Below are 27,629 nucleotides of genomic sequence, written 5' to 3'. Positions count from 1 at the left end.
TAAATGCTCTCGGGCCGGCAGACGCTTGACAATCCTACCGTTCTGTCCGTGCCTTAATCTGTCTGTTTATGTTAGCATAAAAAGGGGGGAGAGAGAATAAGAAGGGGAACAGAGACATGAAAAGAGAGATAACAAGAAGGGGAACAGAGACATGAAAAGAGAGAGAATAAGAAGGGGAACAGAGACATGAAAAGAGAGAGAATAAGAAGGGGAACAGAGACATGAAAAGAGAGAGAATAAGAAGGGGAACAGAGACATGAAAAGAGAGATAACAAGAAGGGGAACAGAGACATGAAAAGAGAGATAACAAGAAGGGGAACAGAGACATGAAAAGAGAGATAACAAGAAGGGGAACAGAGACATGAAAAGAGAGAGAATAAGAAGGGGAACAGAGACATGAAAAGAGAGAGAATAAGAAGGGGAACAGAGACATGAAAAGAGAGAGAATAAGAAGGGGAACAGAGACATGAAAAGAGAGAGAATAAGAAGGGGAACAGAGACATGAAAAGAGAGAGAATAAGAAGGGGAACAGAGACATGAAAAGAGAGAGAATAAGAAGGGGAACAGAGACATGAAAAGAGAGAGAATAAGAAGGGGAACAGAGACATGAAAAGAGAGATAACAAGAAGGGGAACAGAGACATGAAAAGAGAGATAACAAGAAGGGGAACAGAGACATGAAAAGAGAGATAACAAGAAGGGGAACAGAGACATGAAAAGAGAGAGAATAAGAAGGGGAACAGAGACATGAAAAGAGAGAGAATAAGAAGGGGAACAGAGACATGAAAAGAGAGAGAATAAGAAGGGGAACAGAGACATGAAAAGAGAGAGAATAAGAAGGGGAACAGAGACATGAAAAGAGAGAGAATAAGAAGGGGAACAGAGACATGAAAAGAGAGATAACAAGAAGGGGAACAGAGACATGAAAAGAGAGATAACAAGAAGGGGAACAGAGACATGAAAAGAGAGATAACAAGAAGGGGAACAGAGACATGAAAAGAGAGAGAATAAGAAGGGGAACAGAGACATGAAAAGAGAGAGAATAAGAAGGGGAACAGAGACATGAAAAGAGAGAGAATAAGAAGGGGAACAGAGACATGAAAAGAGAGAGAATAAGAAGGGGAACAGAGACATGAAAAGAGAGAGAATAAGAAGGGGAACAGAGACATGAAAAGAGAGAGAATAAGAAGGGGAACAGAGACATGAAAAGAGAGAGAATAAGAAGGGGAACAGAGACATGAAAAGAGAGATAACAAGAAGGGGAACAGAGACATGAAAAGAGAGAGAATAAGAAGGGGAACAGAGACATGAAAAGAGAGAGAATAAGAAGGGGAACAGAGACATGAAAAGAGAGATAACAAGAAGGGGAACAGAGACATGAAAAGAGAGAGAATAAGAAGGGGAACAGAGACATGAAAAGAGAGAGAATAAGAAGGGGAACAGAGACATGAAAAGAGAGAGAATAAGAAGGGGAACAGAGACATGAAAAGAGAGATAACAAGAAGGGGAACAGAGACATGAAAAGAGAGATAACAAGAAGGGGAACAGAGACATGAAAAGAGAGATAACAAGAAGGGGAACAGAGACATGAAAAGAGAGAGAATAAGAAGGGGAACAGAGACATGAAAAGAGAGAGAATAAGAAGGGGAACAGAGACATGAAAAGAGAGATAACAAGAAGGGGAACAGAGACATGAAAAGAGAGATAATAAGAAGGGGAACAGAGACATGAAAAGAGAGATAATAAGAAGGGGAACAGAGACATGAAAAGAGAGATAACAAGAAGGGGAACAGAGACATGAAAAGAGAGATAACAAGAAGGGGAACAGAGACATGAAAAGAGAGAGAATAAGAAGGGGAACAGAGACATGAAAAGAGAGATAATAAGAAGGGGGGGTAGAGAGATGGAAAATGAGTGAACTCTCTCTACTGATGTGACCCAAGTCTACAGGTTAAGAACATTGTGCAGGTATGTAGAATACCAAGTGTGCTATGTGCTGGGGGTGCGACCCTAGCCCCTGTATCTTCTGTCAGATAGACACTCTAAGCCACGTGTCAAACTCGTTCCACGGAGGGCCGAGGGTCTGCGGGTTTTCGCTCCACCCTTGTACTTGATTGATGAATTAAGGTCACTAATTAGCAAGGAACTCCCCTCATCTGGTTGTGTAGGTCTTAATTGAAAGGAAAAAACAAAAAACAGCAGACACTACGCTCTCCATGGAATGAGTTTGACACCCCTGCTCTAAGCGGTCGAGAGTAACGAGGGAAACAGTAGTATAATGTGGTTTCTGCAGGATAGATAGGAATCATAATACAATTAGAATTGTACAAGGATTCATCAACACAGTAGTGTGACATAGTAGTACAATGGTAATAAGCTGGGATATTCATAAACATAGTGGTAAAAATACGCATTATAATATGAAGAAATGTACACACAAACATATTGGTAAACATTATAGGGAATACGCATACATCATATGTTGATGGAATATACATAAGTAATGCAAACAATAACGAGTTGTTAGGACCTCTCCGGGAGGTCATGAAGTGGCTGCCTAAAGGGGTCAGGACGTTGTGTCATGGTCCCCTGGAGGCTTTGTTTAGTTCCCGGTTAGTCTCGGGGACATCCCAGAGGATGTTTTTAGGACGTCCCCGGGATAAACCGGGAACTAGACAAAACCTCCAGGGGACCAGGACACAACGTCCCAAGAACGTTCAGGGGACCTTCAGGGGGCCATGACAAACCTGTAACGATAAAAAGATCCCCCAGAGAACGTTCTCTTGGGACCATTGATGGGAACTACACAAAGGTCTCTCAGAGAACATACCCTTGGGACCATCATGCAACGTTCTTAGAACGTTCTCAGAACGTCAATGGGATAACGTCGTGCTGAAACCCTTAAGGGAACTAATGGGAACATTGCCGAATGTCCTCAGGATGTCCCCTGTTTCCTGGGATATTAGCTGTAATATAAACTGCGTGGGAGAACAATGTAACACTTTAAATGGCTGACTACCATGAAGACGCCGGAAGGGGTAGAACTAGCAAACAACAACCTGTTGTAACCAGTGGTGAAAGTAGATTGAGAAGTCGTGTGATTGATACTTCGAAGGAAGATGGCGGAAAATGTATGTTTTGTTTAAAACTGTTGGCGAGTCGGTTGAAGATGAAAGCACAGAGAGTGAGAATGAGTGGTGAAAAAGAAAGGAAACATGAGAAGTACATTTATGGTGGTAATAGGACTGTGGCGGTTATGAAATTTTGTCAGTCGGTGATTGTCAAGCAAATAACTGTCAGTCTCACGGTAATTGACCGTTAATTAACATAAACACATTTAGCATCTCCTGGTTTCCACGCACAGCCTACAAGCCACTGATGCAGACCTTTGGAACATCTACATTTAAAAAAAGTCCCATAAATCTATGTAATATAGCCTACACCTTCACAATAAATCCATTATTTACTTTAGACAGGTCTAAAGAAACATGATATGAAGAAAATGTAGTATTTTTGAGAAGAACAGAATAGAATACTGAGTTTTGCTTATGTTAGGTCCTGATCTGGCTATGCCAAATGGCTGTGGGCTACACTAGTTCATTTAGCAGACAAGATTTGCTTAGAATTCCGTGGCATTTTATAGTATGAAGAATACAATTGAACATAGCTGATTAAAATAGAATGGATATTTTCTCCAAATGATTTGAGGGAGTGTGCACACATGCGGCTATTCTGTGTTATGCGGTTAATAAAGATTCATGTCCTCCTATATTCCGAGGTGCATATGGAAGATGTTGGAAGAACTGTCCACATTTACTTTTCTACAAGATGAGTAGGCCTAACATACAGCAAAACCACTAGCCTATGTCAATCTACTTTCTCCCACAGTAAAAAAAGTTGATCTATTCTATTCTGTGCGAGAAACTCTTGCCCTGCGTATGTAACCCAGTTAGGCTCTACACCCATTGTAAAGCAGATTCATTTGCTTAATTTGAAGAAGTTATTTGTTCACTTTAGTTTTAAAACTTATCAAAACATATAGGCCTATGGACTAGGCTACATGAGGTGTGCGACTATGATTTGAAAAAGTCAACAACAACAAAAAAGGCATGCGCTATTTTTTGCCTTAGTGCCCACAAGCTGGGCATCATTCACAAGGGATAATATATAATTCACAAGTGATAGGCTAATATTGTCACCCATCAGACTATTCTTGATTTAATCTTGTCTTTACATACACTAAATAATATATGTGTGAAATTTGTTTTGATTTAGAATTGACTATTATCATGCACCTGTATCAAAACAGAGGCAGGGAAGAAAAATACACGTCATCTATGCACTTGGCGAATGGAGGATGTTTTTCCCGGGGTTAATTTTTATGCCAGCCAAGTAGGCTATACTCCTGTTGTAAAGAGAAGCAATGTGCTTAATATTAGAAAAGGTGAGAAATAAGTATAATAGGCCTAGCCTATAGATAGCTGATGGGATCCTCCTCTTTTTAACAGAGCCCATCAAAATTCTGTTTTCTCACGCAATTGCATAGCCTATAGAAATGCTGCGCAACATGAGCTCATGGGCTCTCATGAAGAGTGCTGAGTACCAGGCAGTTTGGTAGGCTGCTAATGACCATCAGCAGCATCAGAGCTTGGAGAAGCCTAATGACTAAACAGTCACGTGGAATTTGACTGCCGTCATGACTCGTGACTGCCGTTGTGGCGGTAATACGGTCGCCGTAACAGCCATAGATTTTTTTTTGTCGGAGTGAGAGTTTTAGACCAATGTAACCTGGGAGATCCGTAAATGTCATGGATGCGTTGGGTGAAGTGGCATCCGCAGAGCAGTAGAGGCGTGCATTGTGCCTCAAGGAGATATATGAGTGGAATGTTTTGTGGATGGATCTTCAAAACAGAGTGCCTATCAAGAGGGTTATCTCTGGGGTGGGACATAAAGTGTGTGCAGATGAAATACCTGAGGAAGTAGGTGGATTGGTTCGTGCCCGTCGACTGACCCGTATGGTTGATAGAGTGAAGAAATTCACTTCATCCATACTTTTGTTATTTCGTGTAATGTTAGGCTATTCGTGCACAAACCCCTTCAGTGCCATAAATGCAAAAGTTATGGACATGTGTCAAGTGTATGGAATTGGGAAGAGTATCGAATGCCAGTGGAGGATAGATGCTGCAATTGTGGTGGCAAACATGCTCCAGAGGTGGCGAGAATAAGGGCTGTCTAGCGTGTCTCCTATCTGCAGGGCAGTGAGAAGAGTGGAAGGAGCTGGTGGTGTTGAAGACGCAATGTTTTTGGGCCTGCACTAGTGAATTTATCTCGGCAATCAATGGATCCTGATATATTACATGTGAAAAAGGTGGACTTTGTATCATTTATTACTATGGTCATAAACTGCACAGCACAAAAGAAGAAATCATTGTGAGTGCAGCAGAACGCTTTTTTGGACTCTGAGTTTACAGCCGATGCATTGCAAGAAATCCTGTAAAAGGATGTTCTACCATCACAGGCCCCTAAGCCTGTGTAGGGATGTCACTTGAATTGGAATGTGACTGAAGGAGTGGGATGTTGTTTATATATCTATTTTTGTATTTTGTTGGATGTCGTTTTTTTTGCCCTTTCCTACAATGGATATTTTTTCTATAGTATACCACCCGTACAGTAGCGATTGTTTTACGGACCTCCATAATACCATAGAAGAAGAAGAAGAAGAAGAAGAAGAAGACTACGACGGAAAGTAGATTGACATTCTTACCGGTACGGAACCTACTATGTGTGCACGCAACATTTTTGTATGGGTCTAATCATAGTATTATACAGGACCTTATAGTGCCTTCGGAAAGTATTCAGACCCCTTGACTTTTTCTACATTTTGTTAGGCCTTATTCAAAAACTGATTAAATCTTTTTTCCCCTCATCAATTCATTTATTTTAAAAAAACTACTGAAATATCACATTTACGTAAGCTTTCAGACCCGTTTACTCAGTACTTTGTTGAAGTGACAATTGGTAGTGATTACAGCCTCGAGTCTTCTTGCGTTTGATGCTACAAGCTTGGCACACATTTATTTGGGTAGTTTCTCCCATTCTTCTCTGCAGATCCTCTCAAGCTCTGTCAGGTTGGATGTGGAGCATTGCTGCAAAGCTATTTTCAGGTCTCTCCAGAGATGTTAGATCGGGTACAAGTCCAGGCTCTGGCTGGGCCACTCAAGGACATTCAGAGACTTGTCCCGAAGCCACTCTTGTGTTGTCTTGGCTGTGTGCTTAGGGTCGTTGTCCTGTTGGAAGGTGAACCTTCGCCCCCCAGTCTGAGGTCCTGAGCAATCTGGAGCAGGTTTTCATCAAGGATCTCTCTGTATTTTGCTCCGTTCATCTTTTCCTCGATCCTGACTAGTCTCCCAGTCCCTGCTGCTGAAAAACATCCCCACAGCATGATGCTGCCACCACCATGCTTCACCGTAGGTATGGTGCCAGGTTTCCTCCAGACGTGATGCTTGGCATTAAGGCCAAAGAGTTCAATCTTGGTTTTATCAGACCAGAGAATCTTGTTTCTGAGAGTCTTTAGGTGCCTTTTGGCAAACTCCAAGCGGGATGTCATGTGCCTTTTACTGAGTAGTGGCTTCTGACTGGCCAATGCTGCAGAAATGTTTTGGTACGCTTCCCCAGATCTGTTCCTCGTCACAATTCTGTCTCGGAGTTCTACGGACAATTCCTTCGACCTCATAGCTTGATTTTTGCTCTGACATGCACTGTCAACTGTTGGAACTTATATAGACAGGTGTGTGCCTTTCCAAATCATATCCAATCAATTGATTTTATTTCTAACATTAGGAGGAACACTTACATAGGCATAAATGCACACAGAACTAGAAAAGAACACAGATAAATATTTGTGAGGGACAGCTGTAGCTGTAAGTGACCACTGCCTTTGGTGATGAGCTGGAAACTGGATGGAGAGAATTGTGTGCAGACTCTCTCACCGGGGTGACCTCACACTCCAGCTCATGTCTGAGGGAGCAGGGAGTTAGTCAAATATTTCCACATTGTGAATATCTCCTTCCTGCTCCTCTCCCTGTGTTGTGCCGTCTTGTTCTGACTGAGACCGGCTCTCCATGTGGTCTAAACATCTGGTCTCTAAAGTCACCTAAGCTGGCTGGTCTTTGCTGGACTGGAGGAGCCACATTCCTAGCCCTCCCTGCTCCAAGAAGAGCCGGCTGGCTGGGGGATCAGGGGAGATTTTGTAAGCCATGTAGCCCCACAAAGTGATCCGACTCTGGGACAGGAAACTGAACATGAGCCCTTACTTCCTCATACACCAGATACTTACCTGTCCTGCAGGAGGCTTTTAGCACAGACTATTTTGTTCTCTCTACTACAACTGGCACGTTTGAAGCAGGTGTATGGTCATTGTCAGGCGTACAACTAAAGGCAAAATACACAATTAGACCTACATACCAGTATACACACATAGGAAACATATTAGCATGGACACAGATAAAGGACAGGACATGCATGCATGCACATGCTCAAATGGTTTAACACTGTGTAACAAGTGTGTGGAAATCCTGCTCAGAAAATGCAAATCATTACTTTTCCAGCCTGGGAGATCGGAGCACACATGCTGGTATGAGCAGTGCCGCACACTCTCTCATAGACACCATGCTGTGCTGGTCAGTCATGGGAACGTGAAAGAGCATCTGACCAATGCAATGGAGTTGCGTTGTGTCTCGAGACCCGAAGAGTTACTATCCAACAACGAGAACATAGAACTTTGCTCTATGACGTGAGGTTCATGCCAGGTTCAGTGACGTCCCATGAAAAAGATGAGCAATAGAGACTCAATGGGAGGAATAATGATGTTCTATCTCTCCATTGTAGTAGCAGGATCTGCCCTCTAGCACGCTAACTGTTTGACAGGTCTGAATAATAAAGGAAATAATTAGTTAGTCTGATGATGCACAACTGTGTGTGTGTGTGTGTGTGTGTGTGTGTGAGTGTGTGTGTGTGTGTGTGTGTGTGTGTGTGTGTGTGTGTGTGTGTGTGTGTGTGTGTGTGAATACGGTTGGTACAGTAGAAGTGGGAGAGGCTAGCGATCGCAAGAGTACTTCGCCATTGAATGAACAGCAGCAGATTTGACTCTTTCTAAAGCAAGTTTTGAGACCCTTTACACGGCATCTAATGAGCCGTTCTACTATTCACTTGTTAATCAATCTGCTCGTGTTCTTTTTTTCTTCTCTGCACGCATTTGGATACGCAATAGACGGTAGGTGGTGTGATCATTCTATACATTTCACAACAGAGTTCATAACAGTCTTGATGTAAATAAACATTGAGCCTTTGATCTAGTAACTTGTCTCTTAGCGCAGGTAGCTGCAGTAAAGGAGCTTTGTGTGTGTGTGTGTGTGTGTGTGTGTGTCTATTCCCCTGTTCAACTAGTGTTCTAAGTAAAGCTAGGCTAATCCCAACAGCCAGGGCAGATCATTGTAAGAAGCCAGCTGGAGGGGTAAGGCATGTGTGTCACCCTCATAACCACAGGAGTCTCTGCTCAGAGGAGCCTCTGATGTTAGGTTAATGACACACATCCTGCTCTCACTGCTACAGGCTCTGTATTGATCTAATAATATAATAATAAATAAATTGTAATGATAATAATGTATATGCTATTTAGCGGATGCTTTTATCCAAAGCGACTTAGTCATGCATGCTTATATACGTATGGGTGGTGTTTCCTAACCCTGTCCTCAAGACACCCTGACCCAGCCTTTTCACATATCTTACCTGATTCAGGTCAGCTAGTCAACTTATCAGCAAGCCTTTGATAAGGTGAATCAGGCGGACTCGTGTTGGAAATTAACAAATGTGGAGTGGCTGCTGGTGGCCAGGAGGATGGGTTTGGGAAACAGTGATGTTGCTAGTGGTCTATTCCCCTTGTTCTACAAGTGTTCTAGGTCTGTTCCCCTGTTCTACAAGTGTTCTAGGTCTATTCCCCTGTTCTACAAGTGTTCTAGGTCTATTCCCCTGCTCTACAAGTGTTCTAGGTCTATTCCCCTGCTCTACAAGTGTTCTAGGTCTATTCCCCTGTTCTACAAGCGTTCTAGTTCTATTCCCCTGTTCTACTAGTGTTCTAGTTATATTCCCCTGTTCTACTAGTGTTCTAGTTATATTCCCCTGTTCTACTAGTGTTCTAGGTCTATTCCCCTGCTCTACAAGTGTTCTAGGTCTATTCCCCTGTTGTACAAGTGTTCTAGTTCTATTCCCCTGTTCTACTAGTGTTCTAGTTCTATTCCCCTGTTCTACTAGTGTTCTAGTTCTATTCCCCTGCTCTACAAGCGTTCTAGTTCTATTCCCCTGTTCTACTAGTGTTCTAGTTCTATTCCCCTGTTCTACTAGTGTTCTAGGTCTATTCCCCTGTTCTACTAGTGTTCTAGTTCTATTCCCTGCTCTACAAGCGTTCTAGTTCTATTCCCCTGTTCTACTAGTGTTCTAGTTATATTCCCCTGCTCTACAAGTGTTCTAGGTCTATTCCCCTGTTCTACAAGCGTTCTAGTTCTATTCCCCTGTTCTACTAGTGTTCTAGTTATATTCCCCTGTTCTACTAGTGTTCTAGTTATATTCCCCTGTTCTACTAGTGTTCTAGGTCTATTCCCCTGCTCTACAAGTGTTCTAGGTCTATTCCCCTGTTCTACAAGTGTTCTAGTTCTATTCCCCTGTTCTACTAGTGTTCTAGTTCTATTTCCCTGTTCTACTAGTGTTCTAGTTCTATTCCCCTGTTCTACTAGTGTTCTAGGTTGATTCCCCTGATCTACTAGTGTTCTAGTTCTATTCCCCTGTTCTACTAGTGTTCTAGTTCTATTCCCCTGTTCTATAAGTTTTCTAGGTTGATTCCCCTGTTCTACTAGTGTTCTAGTTATGTTCCCCTGTTCTACAAGTGTTCTAGTTATGTTCCCTTGTTCTACTAGTGTTCTAGTTATATTCCCCTGTTCTACTAGTGTTCTTGTTATGTTCCCCTGTTCTACAAGTGTTGTAGGTCTATTCCCCTGTTCTACAAGTGTTCTAGGTTGTTTGCCCTATTCTACTAGTGTTCTAGTTATATTCCCCTGTTCTACAAGTGTTCTAGTTATATTCCCCTGTTCTACAAGTTTTGTAGGTCAATTCCCCTGTTCAACTAGTGTTCTAGTTATATTCCCCTGTTCTACAAGTGTTGTAGTTCTATTCCCCGGTTCTACTAGTGTTCCAGTTATGTTCCCCTGTTCTACTAGTGTTCTAGTTATATTCCCCTGTTCTACAAGTGTTCTAGTTATATTCCCCTGTTCTACAAGTGTTCTAGTTCTATTCCCCGGTTCTACTAGTGTTCCAGTTATGTTCCCCTGTTCTACTAGTGTTCTAGTTATATTCCCCTGTTCTACTAGTGTTCTAGTTATATTCCCCTGTTCTACAAGTGTTTCAGTTATATTCCCCTGTTCTACTAGTGTTCTAGTTATATTCCCCTGTTCTACTAGTGTTCTAGTTATATTCCTCTGTTCTACAGGTGTTCTAGTTATATTCCCCTGTTCTACTAGTGTTCTAGTTATATTCCCCTGTTCTACTAGTGTTCTAGTTATATTCCCCTGTTCTACTAGTGTTCTAGTGATATTCCCCTGTTCTACAGGTGTTCTAGTTATATTCCCCAGTTCTACTAGTGTTCTAGTTATATTCCCCTGTTCTACTAGTGTTCTAGTTATATTCCCCTGTTCTACTAGTGTTCTAGTAATATTCCCCTGTTCTACAGGTGTTCTAGTTACATTCCCCTGTTCTACTAGTGTTCTAGTTATGTTCCCCTGTTCTACAAGTGTTCTAGTTTGTTCCCCTGTTCTACTAGTGTTCTAGTCATGTTCCCAATGTTCTACTAGTGTTCTAGTTATGTTCCCCTGTTCTACTAGTGTTCTAGTTATATTCCCCTGTTCTACTAGTGTTCTAGTTATGTTCCCCTGTTCTACTAGTGTTCTAGTTATGTTCCCCTGTTCTACTAGTATTCTAGTTATGTTCCCCTGTTCTACTAGTATTCTAGTTATGTTCCCCTGTTCTACTAGTGTTCTAGTCATGTTCCCCTGTTCTACTAGTGTTCTAGTTATGTTCCCCTGTTCTACTAGTATTCTAGCTATGTTCCCCTGTTCTACTAGTGTTCTAGTTATGTTCCCCTGTTCTACTAGTGTTCTAGTTATATTCCCCTGTTCTACTAGTGTTCTAGTTATATTCCCCTGTTCTACAAGTGTTTCAGTTATATTCCCCTGTTCTACTAGTGTTCTAGTTATATTCCCCTGTTCTACTAGTGTTCTAGTTATATTCCCCTGTTCTACAGGTGTTCTAGTTATATTCCCCTGTTCTACTAGTGTTCTAGTTATATTCCCCTGTTCTACTAGTGTTCTAGTTATATTCCCCTGTTCTACTAGTGTTCTAGTTATATTCCCCTGTTCTACAGGTGTTCTAGTTATATTCCCCTGTTCTACTAGTGTTCTAGTTATATTCCCCTGTTCTACTAGTGTTCTAGTTATATTCCCCTGTTCTACAGGTGTTCTAGTTATATTCCCCTGTTCTACTAGTGTTCTAGTTATGTTCCCCTGTTCTACAAGTGTTCTAGTTTGTTCCCCTGTTCTACTAGTGTTCTAGTCATGTTCCCCTGTTCTACTAGTGTTCTAGTTATGTTCCCCTGTTCTACTAGTGTTCTAGTTATATTCCCCTGTTCTACTAGTGTTCTAGTTATGTTCCCCTGTTCTACTAGTGTTCTAGTTATGTTCCCCTGTTCTACTAGTATTCTAGTTATGTTCCCCTGTTCTACTAGTATTCTAGTTATGTTCCCCTGTTCTACTAGTGTTCTAGTCATGTTCCCCTGTTCTACTAGTGTTCTAGTTATGTTCCCCTGTTCTACTAGTATTCTAGTTATATTCCCCTGTTCTACTAGTGTTCTAGTTATGTTCCCCTGTTCTACTAGTGTTCTAGTTATATTCCCCTGTTCTACTAGTGTTCTAGTTATGTTCCCCTGTTCTACTAGTGTTCTAGTTATGTTCCCCTGTTCTACTAGTATTCTAGTTATGTTCCCCTGTTCTACTTGTATTCTAGTTATGTTCCCCTGTTCTACTAGTGTTCTAGTTATGTTCCCCTGTTCTACTAGTGTTCTAGTTATGTTCCCCTGTTCTACTAGTATTCTAGTTATGTTCCCCTGTTCTACTAGTGTTCTAGTTATGTTCCCCTGTTCTACTAGTGTTCTAGTTTTGTTCCCTTGTTCTACAAGTGTTCTAGTTATATTCCCTTGTTCTACTAGTGTTCTAGTTATGTTCCCCTGTTCTACAAGTGTTGTAGGTCTATTCCCCCGTTCAACTAATGTTCTAGTTATGTTCCCCTGTTCTACTAGTATTCTAGTTATGTTCCCCTGTTCTACTAGTATTCTAGTTATATTCCCCTGTTCTACTAGTGTTCTAGTTATATTCCCCTGTTCTAGAAGTGTTCTAGTTATATTCCCCTGTTCTACAAGTGTTCTAGTTATATTCCCCTGTTCTACTAGTGTTCTAGTTATATTGCCCTGTTCTACTAGTGTTCTAGTTCTATTCCCCTGTTCTACTAGTGTTCTAGTTATATTCCCCTGTTCTACAAGTGTTCTAGTTATATTCCCCTGTTCTACTAGTATTCTAGTTATGTTCCCCTGTTCTACTAGTGTTCTAGTTATATTCCCCTGTTCTACAAGTGTTCTAGTTATATTCCCCTGTTCTACTAGTGTTCTAGTTATATTCCCCTGTTCTTCTAGTGTTCTAGTTATATTCCCCTGTTCTACTAGTGTTCTAGTTATATTCCCCTTTTCTACTAGTGTTCTAGTTATATTCCCTTGTTCTGCTGGTGTTCTAGTTATGTTCCCCTGTTCTACAAGTGTTCTAGGTCTATTCCCCTGCTCTACAAGTGTTGTAAGTCTATTCCCCCATTCAACTAATGTTCTAGTTATATTCCCCTGTTCTACAAGTGTTCTAGGTCTATTCCCCTGTTCTACTAGTGTTCTAGTTATATTCTCCTGTTCTACAAGTGTTCTAGTTATATTCCCCTGTTCTACTAGTGTTCTAGTTATATTCCCCTGTTCTACAATTGTTCTAGTTATATTCCCCTGTTCTACAAGTGTTCTAGGTCTATTCCCCTGTTCTACAATTGTTCTAGTTATTTTCCCCTGTTCTACAAGTGTTCTAGGTCTACTCCCATGTTATACTAGGGTTCTAGTTCTATTCCCCTGTTCTACAAGTGTTCTAGGTCGATTCCCCTGTTCTACAAGTGTTCTAGGTTGATTCCCCTGTTCTACAAGTGTTCTACGTCTACTCCCCTGCTCTACTAGTGTTCTAGGTCGATTCCCCTGTTCTACAATTGTTCTAGGTCGATTCCCCTGTTCTACAAGTGTTCTAGGTCTACTCCCATGTTATACTAGGGTTCTAGTTCTGTTCCCCTGTTCTACAAGCTTTCTTGGTTGATTCCCCTGTTCTACAAGTGTTTTAGTTATTTTCCCCTTCTCTACAAGTGTTCTAGGTTTATTCGCCTGTTCTACTGGTGTTTTAGGTTTATTCCCCTCTTCTACAAGTGTTCTAGATCTATTTCCCTGTTCTCACAGTGTTCCTGTTGTTGTTCCTGCAGGGTGGAGGATGAGGCGGTGTTGGACAGAGGTGCATCCTTCGTCAAGCATGTCTGTGATGAGGAGGAAGTGGAAGGTAAGAGCACTGAGCCTTTGTGTCGCCTATGATGGCTGGCTAACAATGTTATTATATAATGTCTCCTTCTCTCATGCCACTCAACCACCAACTCCACTAGTCTACCCCTCTTATTTCTCCCTTCTCTCCCTTCCTCGCTCTTCCTCTCACCATCACTTCTCCCACCCCTTTCTCTCCTGCGTCATCCTTTTTGCCAGCGGTCACTCTCCACTATCCTATTTCGTAGTACTCTCTCTCCAGGTCTGTGCTTTCTATTGGTTCTCTGTTGTTGTGGTTTTCCCACTAATATCAGGATGAAGTATAGGAGGGATTAATATTGAAGATAAAGAGGAGCGCATAACACAGGTTTATCAAGCGATGTAATGCCTGCCCTACTCCACACATGAAGATGTTTACTCCTTTAATCTCCCCAATGGCCAGCACACACACACACACACACACACACACACACACACACACACACACACACACACACACACACACACACACACACACACACACACACACACACACACAAAGAGAGACAATCATGCCACAGTTTAAGTTATGATAGGCAGTGTGTACACGGCTATATCTGCCAGCTATCTCACCTTTCTGTGAGATTGTGTCTTAGAATTTCCCCCAGTTCAAAGAATCTCCAAAACCAGAGTTCACCTCACATGGAGCCACACAGTGAAAATAATCAACAGCCAGAAAGCCACAGTCAAACTGAATGTGAAATCACTCAAAGCCACATTACTCAGTCATGACCAACCTTATGTTTGAATGGATTTCGCCTTTTGGTGGATGACCCCGGGTTGAACTCAACTTCACTCTTTTTTTATACATCCCAAGACAGCCTGTCCTGCCATGTAGTCAGTGCTCTGATTTTAAGTGACCTTTGTAAAGCTTAGTTTATAATATAATATTCATAATACTACTTCCAGATAAGATGAAAATATATAAGCAACATTTAAAAAGCAGCCTGTAAAATGTCTTCACTTGACTCCCTAAATCCACTGTGAATGCTACATATAGGCATGTAGCATGTAGCATGTTAGAATGTAGCATGTAGCGTGTTAGCATGTGAGATCACACTAGGGCAGGTCTCTCCAACTGTGTTCTTGGAGAGCTACCATTCAGTAGGTTTTCACTCCAAACCTAATCAACCTTAATCTGATTTGAATAATTAGCTGGTTGATAAGACGAGGGTAGCTCTCCAGGAACAGGGTTGGAGACCCCTGCACTAGGGAGTGAGGTGTGAGTTCACTTTTGTATAGATTACCCGTGCCAACCAAATCAAATCAAATGTTATTTGTCACATGCGCCGAATACATCAGGTGTAGACCTTACAGTGAAATGCTTACTTACAAGCCCTAACCAACAATGCAGTTCTAAGAAAAATACAAAAAATAAATAAATAAATACCGGTACAGAGTCAATGTGCGGGGGCACTGGTTAGTCGAGGTAATTGAGGTAATATGTACATGTAGGTGGAGTTATTATACTGACTATGCATAGATAATTACAGAGAGTAACCAATACCTACATTAGTGTACATTAGGATCGTGTATACAATCCTAAAGAATTTTGCCCAGGCTGGGATACAGACATCTGTGAGCTGAAGCATCTGGCTCTGTGGGACTGTTTCTTTCTCTTTCTGAAATGACTTCCTGGAGATGTTTAGCAGTTTCCTGTCAGAGCTGCTGCACGGGAAGTGGTTGAAATTTATTTACATCCCCAGCATGTGTCAGGATGAGGACAGATCCCAGTCGGACTGGCCCAGGGGAAACAGCTTGACGAACAAAGGTTGTTTTGTCAGATAACTTTTGTTTGGTAACAGCCTAATTCATACCTAAAGACAGGTAGCCATATCGATCAGTAGGCATACATCTATATGTATTCTTTGACATCCAACCCTCCCCCTGTCAAATCTAATCCATCCCTGTCTATCCCACAGTTTTACTTACCCAACTGATCCTCATTGATTTTGTGCATTTCTTCTGTTCTGATGCAGATTATCAGCATGGCAGGATTAATGTTATTTCCTTGGCATAGTAATCGTAGTCCTCCTAATCTGACCTGCGTCCTTTGCATTGTGTCCCCTCTCCCTCTCCCTCCCTCAGGTCACCACACTGTGTACATCGGCGTACACGTGCCCAAGAGCTACCAGCGGAGGCGGCGCCACCGACGCAAGTCCAGCCACAAGGAGAGGAAGGAGAGGCCGGTGGAGAACGTAGAGGGGGACAAAACGGACGGAGAGAATGCTGATGAGGCAGCGCCCAACATCCTCAAACCTCTCAGTGAGTAATGACAGCGGAGGCTACACTACCCAGCGTGCATCTCCACTAGTAAAAACAAGGAGTGAATACATCTATAGATCTATGGATCTTTAGGTTAGGTTCTCTGTGGAGCTCAAACCAAGTGTATTCACCCACTGGGTCATACAGCTGCATAAGACAAAGAACATATTCACACAAGCACTGATATTTAACCCTTTCTCATATGCTGAGCCCCTCCTTACAGATCTGAACAGCCAATACACCTCTGTTGCTATCCAGAAGATTAGTGATATATATTCTTCCCCACTTCATCTGAACTGACCTCTGCCCCAAATTCCTCACTCCTCCCCAACTCACGGCTGTCATGGTGACTTGTACCAGACTGTGTCTCTTCTCCTCCCATAGGATCCCTAATGGCTAACAATAACATATCCTGACAGAATGTAAATGTAAATGTTATACATTACCGTCTCTCCCTCAGTGAAATTAATAAGTAGGGCGGCAGGTAGCCTAGTGGTTAGAGTGTTGGACTAGTAACCGAAAGGTTGCAAGATCGAATCCCCAAGCTGACAAGGTAAAAATCTGTCGTTCTTCCCCTGAACAAGGCAGTTAACACACTGGGCTGTCATTGAAAATAAGAATTTGTTATTAACTGACTTGCCTAGTTAAAAAAAATAAGTATTTCTCATTATTTCAAAGGTTAAGAAATCAGAACCCAACACAACCAATAAAATGAGTGTAGTCAAGCCAATATACTGTAATTAAGCAGTGAATACAACTATAGGGAATAATCAACCAACTGTTTCACTCGTGAATATCCTGATACCCATTGAATTAGGTAGATTTGGTAGATCTCTGTTTGTCAGCCTTGGGACACTGTACAGTTTGTTGACGTTAGAAAAGTGTTAATCGACAGCATCACTGACTGAGAAACTATTACCTAATTCCCCTGGCCTAGTATTGCCTAGTAACACATCATTGTTAACCAAACCTCACTACGTCAGTATTCACGGATGTGTTACTTTTAGCTGTTGGTTCACACTAGACCACTCAACAAAATAAATCCAAATGGAGTAGTTTTTATGCTAAGAATGCTATTTCTAAACTGCGGGCTTAAACCAGAGAATAAATGAGCAGAGATGCTTGTCCTAAAATGTAACTAACACAGAAGCTCATGATAGACTCGTGCCGTACCTTCTGTCTGTGATAACTCATTTGGTGTCACGTCAAATAGAGACGTGTCAAAACCATAATAATCCAAACCACAACAAGCAACTTTCACACATTCAGGGATTCTCTTGACTGTGCAGTTACCCCTCCTTGCAGTCAACCGCGTTAATCCAGCGTGTTGATGGCCCTTAATGTTGGTTTTATTACTTCAGGGCTCAAAGTTGATGGCCTAACAGCAGTAAAGAGAATATCACGCTGCAGAAATACAGCGGCAAGCAGCGGCAGCAGTGTGTCTAGCTGGTGATTGAAAAGAGGAAAAGAGGGGACAGAAGGAGATTAATTCTCCTCTGTTTGGGTCACTGATGGAGTTTAGATCTGGTTGAAAGATCCTGCTGTCCTCATGGACGTGACCGTCAGTACACACACTTGAAAGGGAGGCCGAGCGGAGGTAGACAGAGATCACAGAGTTATGGTCTTGTAGAACTTTGACGGACAGAATAAACGGTCACACTTAATGTGGATAGTCCGGATTTTCCATCGTGAGATGCTCCACAGATGGTCATGACATCAAAAACTGTTGAAAAGCAACTGCTTGCTAAGTTTAGGGTTAGGTATATATGGAACGGTATTGAAAACAGCATATAGCTCATCCCACCAGCCTCCACTGATCCATAGAGATACTCTTGATTGAAATGTGTGATCCATGGTATCTTATCTCTCGGTCAGTGTCTGTCCTTAATTTGCCCTGTAACATTTCTATGTGTACAGAGCCGTGCACACAAATAAAAACAAAGCATTAGCGGCTGTTTATGGAGTTCTTGTCTCTGCTTGGACGTATTGGAACAGAACCAGACGGACTCAGGGATGGGGGACTCTTTTGGCTGTGACAAGGCACCCAGCCAGCCAGACAGCCAGTACCTGTAGTGTGTACTTTACCATAATCCCCTCTCTGTCTGCCTGTCTGTCTGACACTACCTGTAGTATACACTTTTCCATAAACCACCCTCTCTGTCTGTCTGCGAAATGATGTTGCTGTAAACAGCTCTTTGTGGTTGACTGAGAGGGTAACTAGATGGAATACCATCACACGGTCTTGAACTGTGGGGTCCCCCCCCGGACCATAAATACTCTGACACACAGTATTGACCATGAACTTAGCTATTGCCACTTATGCCAAGTGTCAGTACACTGAAGAGGATTACATCTTTGACACAAATTGCCTTCCCCTGGTCCTGTTATTGTTCTATAGGGTGTGGTCATAAGGGTGTGGTCATGTCACCAACCCTGGTTAGCTACTAGGGATGTGCATCTTTCCCTTTCAAGACGATTCGATACGTATCTTGATACATGGGCTCCGATACGATACAGGAACGATACGGTTTAAAAAACAAGGTGGACCCCGAAAACCAGATGGAGGTGGGTAAATTAGACGTGCATTTGATCTTTATATTACTGTAGCATAGACTATACCACCGCAAATGTAAGGCTTCCTGTCACAAGAAAAAAAGTTACCATGATGAGATGAAAGGTCAACATGCATTGTGAACTGCGCTCCATACTGAGATGGGTCTGTCCCCACCCTGAGCGTTGATTCGTCATGCAGAGGCCGTAGAGAAGCCAGATTTAGACATCGCATATAATTGAACACTTCCATTTCACGCCATCCTGTTCATCTAAATCATTTATTATATTTCACACATGTATTTATCCCAGGAAAAGGGAGAGGTTTTGAGCGATAAATCCCAGTAACCAGGTTCCCGCCACACAACCTTAGTACGGGTAACGTGCCATCGCATCACAACACACGCAGACACCTACCCTATAAGTCTACAGCACAAAAATGTTTAACTTCGAGGATTTTCCAAACTCTGTTTCGCCCTCTGGCTAATTCCCCTTAATCCTGTTGACTTTGGCAAACAGTGTGAAGCCGTCCACCTGAGAGTTGTGTGCAACAGCAACAAAGCCCCGTTTTTTTTTATTGAGAACACCAGTTGATACATTTAGAAGGTGAATGGCATGGTGTTCTGTACGTCGTTAACAAACACTCCGTTGTAAAAGTCAGGCCCTAAAAGTCAGACAGACTGGAGTAAGACCGAAGGGCACACACACATGAATGCGCGCTAGCACGCATGTACCTGCACACACACACGCTGCAGACATCAGAGGGACAAAATGTTGCCTTAACTGTGTGTGTGTGTGTGTGTGTGTGTGTGTGTGTGTGTGTGTGTGTGTGTGTGTGTGTGTGTGTGTGTGTGTGTGTGTGTGTGTGTGTTTAGGGTAGCTGATATGCTCTAGTCTAGTGAAAATATCCCTCATGTCTTTATTTTCTATGTCAGGGAGTCCTAACAGTCTGGTGTACCATATACAAGACTGAAAATAGAACTCTGTATGCCCCTTGTCTTTTCTGGAACATGTGATATTTATTTATACTATGTGATTTATTCCCTCTTTGTTTGTTTTAGCAGTTATGCAGTATGACTTTGTATATGGGCATCTCCGAATGGAACAGGACAAAGTTGTCCTAGAAATGAAATCAATATAATAAACTACAACAACGGGAAACTGTATTTATAGAGCACAAAGTGATTAGCCATGGATTAAAAGCTTACTTCCAAAACTACTTTTCCAGGGCTAATTATTTCACAATTATTTTGGGAACTATATAAAGCAACTCTTAAAGGGGCAATCCGAAGTTGAAACAATAACACCGGGGCATCCCCACCCCTGTTTCGGTAAAAAGCTGAGGGATGTGATTGGAGAAATGTAAGCACTCTCAAATTCATGAACAGAGCTAGGGATGCAAGTACTGAGCATCTACGATATCAAAATGATAGTTTTAACTGTGTTTTAAGGCTAAACAGTGTTTGGTGACATTCACTTTTATTTCTAAACATTGGCCTAAACAAGCTTCTATTTTGGGTTCTAATGGTGTACGACAGTTGAACTAAGCTCATGGGGCATTTATCAAGGGGAACATATCATTCATTAACGAGTCAAAAAATTGATGTTGCAACTGCAGATTGACCCTTTAAGCCCTCTCTGGTGTGTGAGAGTGTTTCTCAGGTGTCAGTAAGTCAGTTAGTCTTTGGAGCTTATTAATGGCTTCCGTAGGAAACTCTCTTCCTTCAGAAATAGCCTGGTGATTGACATCTTTAACATCCTCTTTGTGACATCGACTCTACAGGAGTTGCGCAACCTTTCCCCTCCTATTCATAGAAGTGATAGCAGATGTCAATAGAACTCTTATCTATTCTCACAAATCTACTTGCGACGAATATGACTCTCGGGTGTCAGTTTCAGCTTCTTGAACTTAAATTATTATTTTTTTAAATAAAAAGTTCTCTGAAGCTGTCTCTCTATGTATACACCAAGTTATCTGTGTTGCATTTTACGGTCTTTCTTAAGTAACGTAATCCCAGTTAACCCCAAACTATGCGTAACAGATAGTCTGTCCACGAGAGATTAGAAGTGACATGACTCGTTAGTCACACACACCTGGTGTCAACTAGACATGACTTCCTTCTAAGAAAAGGGGTTATTTCCTGAAACGCACATGCACACAGAACAGGTGTGTGAGTGTCTTCCCGTACGCTACGCATTCCATCAGCTCTGGATTAGTGAGTATGTCTCATTCTGGAAGCTCTGCTCCTAGGAAGTAGGGAGATCTGTAGAGAGATCAGAGTAGAGTGAGATAAGCACACACATGTATTTACCGTCACATTTATTTACTGGTCATGCACATGTTGTTACTGGTATTTTATTTCTGGCTGAATTCCTGTCTCTATATAATGAGTTATGATGTGATAACGTACAGATGGGAGCTGCCAGTGAGCACACTACAACATGCCCGCCAATTGTAGTGATCGGTAATATTACTGACACAGGCCTACTTCAACCAGGGGGTTAAAGTTATCCGTCACGGCGACAGATTTCCGTCATATGGATGACTTGAGAGGTTTGAGTAAGAATGATTGATTATTTTGGGTGAAAAAAAAACCCACTCCAGGACACACTTGAACATCTAAAACTACTGTAGATAAAGTATGTTGAAATGAAAATAGACCTTTGTACAGTATTTTCGAATAACTGCCCTTTTTCTTGCCCGCAAATTGATTGTGACAAATGAATCGGTCATAAAACAATCGGTGCGGCCCTCGATTTCAAAATCTCGATATGGCCCTCGAGCTCAGATTGACTTAAATTTCAGTCATGAGATTTTTTTGCTTTAACCACTGAGCCTCAGATCATGTGATCTTTCTGTCCTCTTTGCTCCCTCTCTATCTTTCTCTCTCCACCTACCCTTTCTCTCTCTCTTTTTCTTTCTTTCTTTCTTTCTTTCTTTCTTTCTTTCTTTCTTTCTCTCTCTCCGCTCCCTCTTCTCTGTCTCTCTCTTTTCCTCCCCATCCCCTTCCAGTCTCCGCAGCAGCAGAGAGGATCAGGTTCATCCTGGGTGAGGAGGATGACGGGCCCCCGCCCCCTCAGCTCTTCACTGAGTTGGACGAACTGCTGGCCGTCGACGGACAGGAGATGGAGTGGAAGGAAACAGCCAGGTGAGCAGCCATCTATACACGTGCATATGGTGTACTGTACCCACACCCACACACACACACACTGACTCTTTCTTTTAGTTGGAGACTTGGTCAGTTAATCACTCAGTCACTCATGTGCGTCAGTTCAAATGTCATGGCTTTACATGTTTAACCCCCTTGGACCATCAAGGCTTAGTAACGTTACCCCCTTGTCACCAACACACACCCACCTGTGGTAGATCGCAGTAGCGGGTGTGTGTATAGATGTAGGGGAGTGTTCGTGTGTGTACAGGAATTGGGGCTGGGAATTGCCAGGGACCTCACGATACGATATTATCACAATATTTATGTGCAATTCGATACTGCGCTTGTGTTGCAATTTGATGTGCCCAACTCAATGTTAGGAAGGTGTTCTTAATATTTTGTACACTCAGTGTATGTCTGCTGCAGAGAGAACACGAGAAAATTAGTTTTCATCAGTCATGAAAATAAAGTGCTGAAAACATGTTGGCTCACTATTGAAGATGGAGAACAAGCTATAGGAAGAAAAATTGTTTTAGTGCGGGTACAGCCGACTAGTGCTAACGCTATCCAACAAATTATTATATATTTTAGTATTATTATTTTTATTTTATTGATACTTGGAGTCAAAGTATCAATATATTATCGTCCAAAATAATATTGCCATATGTAACGGTATACATCTCCCCCCCCCCCCCCCCCATCACTAACATGAATTCCTGTATAGGAGAATATGTGTCCTCCAGTGAACTCCTTGCCCACTCTTATCTGGATGAACAACACTGCACTGTCCCCTCAGTGAACCCAGAACACAACCTCAGTTACCTACCATGTGATCTTCTTTCTGGACAGGTGGCTTTCTGACAGCGCCTCAGAGTGTTGATTTAGGATACATTATGCCTTTTACAGATGTAGGATTTCAATTTGATCACTCTTTTGCTGCTGTAAATTTTCCTGCAATGCAGGAAATGCAAACTTGTAGTGTATTTGAGTTTTAAAAAGGCTTCTTAAGTTGGTCATTTCCACTTTGACATTTCAGACTTGATTTGCCCTAATGGAAAATGTCAACCCCTACAAAAATGTCCATTAATTATAATAATTCACATTTCCTGTTGCTGCAGGATTCTTTTCCTGCTGTAGCAAACTGGCTCAAATTAAGATCCTACATATGTAGATGATTTTAGATTAAACGGACGGGGAGGGATCTGATCCAACATCAGTATTAGTACTCTGATACGCTTAATACATATAAAGTTTTGACCCTAAGGGCCCTGGTCAAAAGTAGTGCACTAAATAGGGAATAGAGTGCCATTTAGGACACAGGCACAGTAATGAAATAGCCAAATACGTCAGTCGTTTTTACTAGCAGCAGTGAGTTCCTGGTTGGCTCAAAGTGACAAACGGACAGACGGACGGAGACAGTAATAGCATTGCAGGTGGAAGACATGGACATTCTCTTTAGGGAAACAAATATCTGCTTTATACATATCAATACACCTCTGAGTTTCAGTAGTAGGCCTATCTATTATCATACACCCCCACACTGATACTCACTCCCACACACTGATACTCACACCCTATCATTCTCTCGCTCCCCCCCTCTCCCCCCCTCTCTCTCTCTCTCTCTTTCTCTCTCTGTTTCCTCCCTTTCTTTCTCACCTTACCACTCACTGACAGAGAAATGTACACACATACTGAAAGATACGTGCTTCTTTACCCATTCACTTAAAACCTTCAATAAACTCCTGCTGTAATACTTGAATTGAGAGTGCCTTGAGTGCCTTAGCCCTAGTTCAAACACTGCTCTATCGCCACTCCGAACAGAAAGAAATGGCACTCTTTGGAAGAGTGCCGTCTGAAACAGTGCGCCTCGTCGGACATTTGACGATAGTTCGGCAGCCTCTGCCTCTCTTTTGGCGCGGTGCAGGTGAAGCACACCTCTGTTTCATGCAGCGAGCCAGAGCAGTTCTTCCCACCGTCGGGAGAAATGGTCATGCATATTAATATATGATTATTGCATGCAAATAAAGGTTGCTTTCTACCACGCCCACAACGGAAGCACAGTCATGGTCTCAGATTTTCAGGTGAGGCTAAGGCTCATGGTTAACGTAGTTTTTGATGTTCTTTGAAACCAGGAAAGACGGTAAAAACATGACTTCTCAACACAGCGGTTGAAACGTTCATAACCGATGGGGAATACATCAGCGTACAAATTGAATGTCTACGTTGCACAATTGGTTCCCAATAGGCCTAATATCGCTATCTCTAACAGATCTCATGGTTTATTTTAGGGATGAGGAGACTCTTCCTGACTCCTTAGTAAAAGGGAGTTATGAAATCTGAAGACACGTTACGTTAACTGGGACACATTACACCAATCATATTCACAGTTTCAAACATTAACTTCAGCACTGCACAGGTGTGTGAATCATCTTTATTTGTATTTTTAGTGCAATAAACTTTATGGTTTCTTTAAAACAAGAGGTCGGTGTTATGCCTGAATTTGACACAAAACCAACGAGGAAGTCTGCAACGGTTGTATGAAACCAATCAGTATGTCAAGCAAAGCTCTCAACCATGCCAGCCCACTCTTAATTTCTGTTGAGTTCGCCTTGCCGTATGTTCGGTGTCTGAACTGTGCGTTAGAAGATTTCAGTCCACCCCCAAACTCCCTGTGAGTTCCAGCTCCCTGTCCCTCTCTCTCCCTCTCCTTCCCTCATCCCTGCCTCCCCATTAGAGGGAAAGTAAATCCCTAAGGCTGTGAGTGTCCCAGGGGTCCCCTACCTCTCCTCTCCTCTCCTCTCCTCTCCTCTCCTCTCCTCTCCTCTCCTCTCCTCTCCTCTCCTCTCCTCCCTCCCTCCCTCCCTCCCTCCCTCCCCTGAGGCCCGTCTCCTCTCCCCTCGAGGTTAGATGATGCCCAGTGGAGCATGAGTTATGACCATAGGGACACTCTATCCTCCTAGGAAACCCCATCCCCTCACCCTCTCCTGGACCAGGTGAATAGCTCTTTGTTATGGAGAAATTGGAAGAATTCTAAAGGGATAAACCTTTCCCCCTCAAGGATCTGACTGCCACAGAGAGTGTGTGTGGATCTTGTCTTAGTTCAGAGACTGTTATTTTAAGATGCTTTGATGTGTACGGTTACAGTGGTTCTTCCTTTAAAAGTTTTGGAGCTTCCGCCACAACCGTTTGTGGTAGATGGTGACAGATTGTGGTAAATTGCGTCATTCTGGCAACAATGGCTGCCACTTAAATGACGTGCCATAGAATTCTGCAGCACCCTGCAAACTGTGCTGCAGTACGCCGCAACTTTTAAAGGAAGAACCACTGTACTTGGCAATGGAAAGAACCACGTTCAGTATGTAAATGTACAGTTTTTGTATTGCGTCGTCCCGCATCTCCTGCTATTTTCCGTGAACAGTGATGAACTCATGACATAGAGGGGTTGTTTTGTAACAAAAAAAAAAGAACTGTCCTTGTCTCCTTTTGTCTTCGGCCCGTTTTTGGCTGTGAAATGATATGAAAGGCTTTGTTGGGATGTTTTTATTGCTCTCCTCTACTGGCCTTTACTGTGAGGTAACTTACCTTGCAGAACGTGCATCTTCGTAATGATGATTATGGATTTTTTAAATCGAACTTAACCAAGGTTATTCCCTTTCCTTCTGTTTGTCTCTGTATCTATTTCTTTCTGGGTCTGTCTCTCTCACCCCCCCCTCCCTCCCCATACCCTCTTTCTCTCTGTCTTAATATATTTCTCTCTAGGTGGATAAAGTTTGAGGAGAAGGTGGAAAAGGGAGGAGAGCGTTGGAGTAAGCCCCACGTTGCCACCCTGTCCCTTCACAGTCTGTTTGAGCTGAAGACCTGTATCGAGAAAGGCACCATCCTGCTGGACCTGGAGGCTTCCACTCTACCACAGGTGGTCGGTAAGACAACTACACTTCCCATAATCCCCGGCAGCTCACTGCACCAGACACTCAAAATCATCAGTCAGTGTGTCTGACTGTACAGTGCTTTTACAATTGGGACATTGCAAAACTGTGCTCTTTGAAACCAAGTGTCCTCAATATTGACACGCTCTTCATTCCCTTTTGCCTCTCTCTGTCCCCCCTCTCCCTCTCTCAGAGTTGATCACTGACAGCCAGATCGAGATTGGTCAGCTGAAGGCCGAGCTGAAGGATCAAGTCATGTACACGTTGCTACGAAAACACCGTCACCAGACCAAGAAGTCCAACCTGCGCTCTCTTGCCGACATCGGCAAGACGGTGTCCAGTGCAAGCAGGCTGTTTTCCAACCAAGACCAGAACGGTAATGCAGATGCCAGTTTGTTGCAGTCTTTATTATTTTTTTGTCCTTACCTCCTACTTCCTACCTTATCCCAATAAGTTCTACCAATCACATCTACAATGATAGATTTTTCCCTCTGGTGGACTTTGTCATCAATTCTATAGGATATGGTGTAGTGTATGATCAACATTATGGGCCATCATTTGATTGCTTTAAAGATGTTATAGGTACATACAATTGAAGTCAGAAGTTTACATAAACCTTAGGCAAATACATTTAAAATCAGCTTTTCACAATTCCTGACGTTTAACCCGAGTAAAAATTCACTGTCTTAGGTCAGTTAGGATCAACACTTTATTTTAAGAATGTGAAATGTCAGAATAATAATAGAGAGAATGATTTATTTCAGCTTTTATTTCTTTCATCACATTCCCAGTGGGTCAGAAGTTTACATACACTCAATTAGTATTTGGTAGCATTGCCTTTAAATTGTTTAACTTGGGTCAAAAGTTTCAGGTAGCCTTCCACAAGCTTCCCACAATAAGTTGGGTGAATTATGGCTCATTCCTCCTGACAGAGCTGGTGTAACTGATTCAGGTTTGTAAGGCCTCCTTGCTCGCAAACACTTTTTCCATTCCGCCCACAAAATATCTATAGGATTGAGGTCAGGGCTTTGTGATGGCCACTCCAATACCTTGACTTTGTTGTCCTTAAGCCATTTTGCCACAACTTTGGAAGTATGCTTGGGGTCATTGTCCATTTGGAAGACCCATTTGCGACCAAGCTTTAACTTCCTGACTGATGTCTTGAGATATTGCTTCAATATATCCACATCATTTTCCTCCTCATGATGCCATCTATTTTGTGAAGTGGATCAGTCCCTCCTGCAGCAAAGCAACCCCACAACATGATCCTGCCACCCCCGTGCTACACGGTTGGGTTGGTGTTCTTTGGCTTGCAAGCCTCCCCCTTTCTCCTCCAAACATAACGATGGTCATTATGGCCAAACAGTTCTATTTTTGTTTCATCAGACCAGAGGACATTTCTCCAAATAGTACTATCTTTGTCCCCATGTGCAGTTGCAAACCGTAGTCTGGCTTTTTTATGGCGGTTTTGGAGCAGTGGCTTCTTCCCTGCTGAGCGGCCTTTCAGGTTTTGTCGATATAGGACTCGTTTTACTGTGGATATAGATACTTTTGTACCTGTTTCCTCCAGCATCTTCAAGATCCTTTGCTGTTGTTCTTGGATTGATTTGCACTTTTCGCACCAAAGTATGTTCATCTCTAGGAGCCAGAATGCATCTCCTTCCTGAGCGGTATGACAGCTGTGTCGTCCCATGGTGTTTATACTTGCGTACTATTGTTTGTACAGATGAACGTGGTACCTTCAGGCATTTGGAAAATGCTCCCAAGGATGAACCAGGCTTGTGGAGGTCTACAATGTTTTTCTGAGGTCTTGTCTGATTTCTTTTGATTTTCCCATGATGTCAAGCAGAGGCACTGAGTTTGAAGGTAGGCCTTGAAATACATTCACAGGTACATCTCCAATTGACTCAAATGATGTCAATTAGCCTATCAGAAGCTTCTAAAGCCATGACATAATTTTCGGGAATTTTCCAAGCTGTTTAAAGGCACAGTCAAC

The 27,629-nt window shown here is 42.4% G+C and overlaps 1 protein-coding gene across 2 annotated transcripts in view; it reads left to right on the top strand.

Moving 5' to 3' along the window:
• LOC115203814 (electrogenic sodium bicarbonate cotransporter 1) overlaps positions 1–27,629 on the top strand; it is a 73,885-nt gene that overhangs the window by 7,804 nt on the left and 38,452 nt on the right. For both annotated transcript variants that reach the window (XM_029768833.1, XM_029768834.1), the window contains exons 2-6: positions 13,650–13,723; positions 15,829–16,005; positions 21,569–21,704; positions 25,467–25,627; positions 25,827–26,009. In XM_029768833.1, coding sequence (XP_029624693.1) covers positions 13,650–13,723; positions 15,829–16,005; positions 21,569–21,704; positions 25,467–25,627; positions 25,827–26,009 — 731 coding nt within the window. The remainder of the gene's footprint in view (positions 1–13,649; positions 13,724–15,828; positions 16,006–21,568; positions 21,705–25,466; positions 25,628–25,826; positions 26,010–27,629) is intronic.

Source organism: Salmo trutta, chromosome 12 (assembly GCF_901001165.1).
Source record: "Salmo trutta chromosome 12, fSalTru1.1, whole genome shotgun sequence".
NCBI classification, from domain to species: Eukaryota; Metazoa; Chordata; class Actinopteri; order Salmoniformes; family Salmonidae; genus Salmo; species Salmo trutta.
Note: the sequence above shows the minus strand (reverse complement) of the source record. Positions and strands in the feature narration are given on the sequence as shown.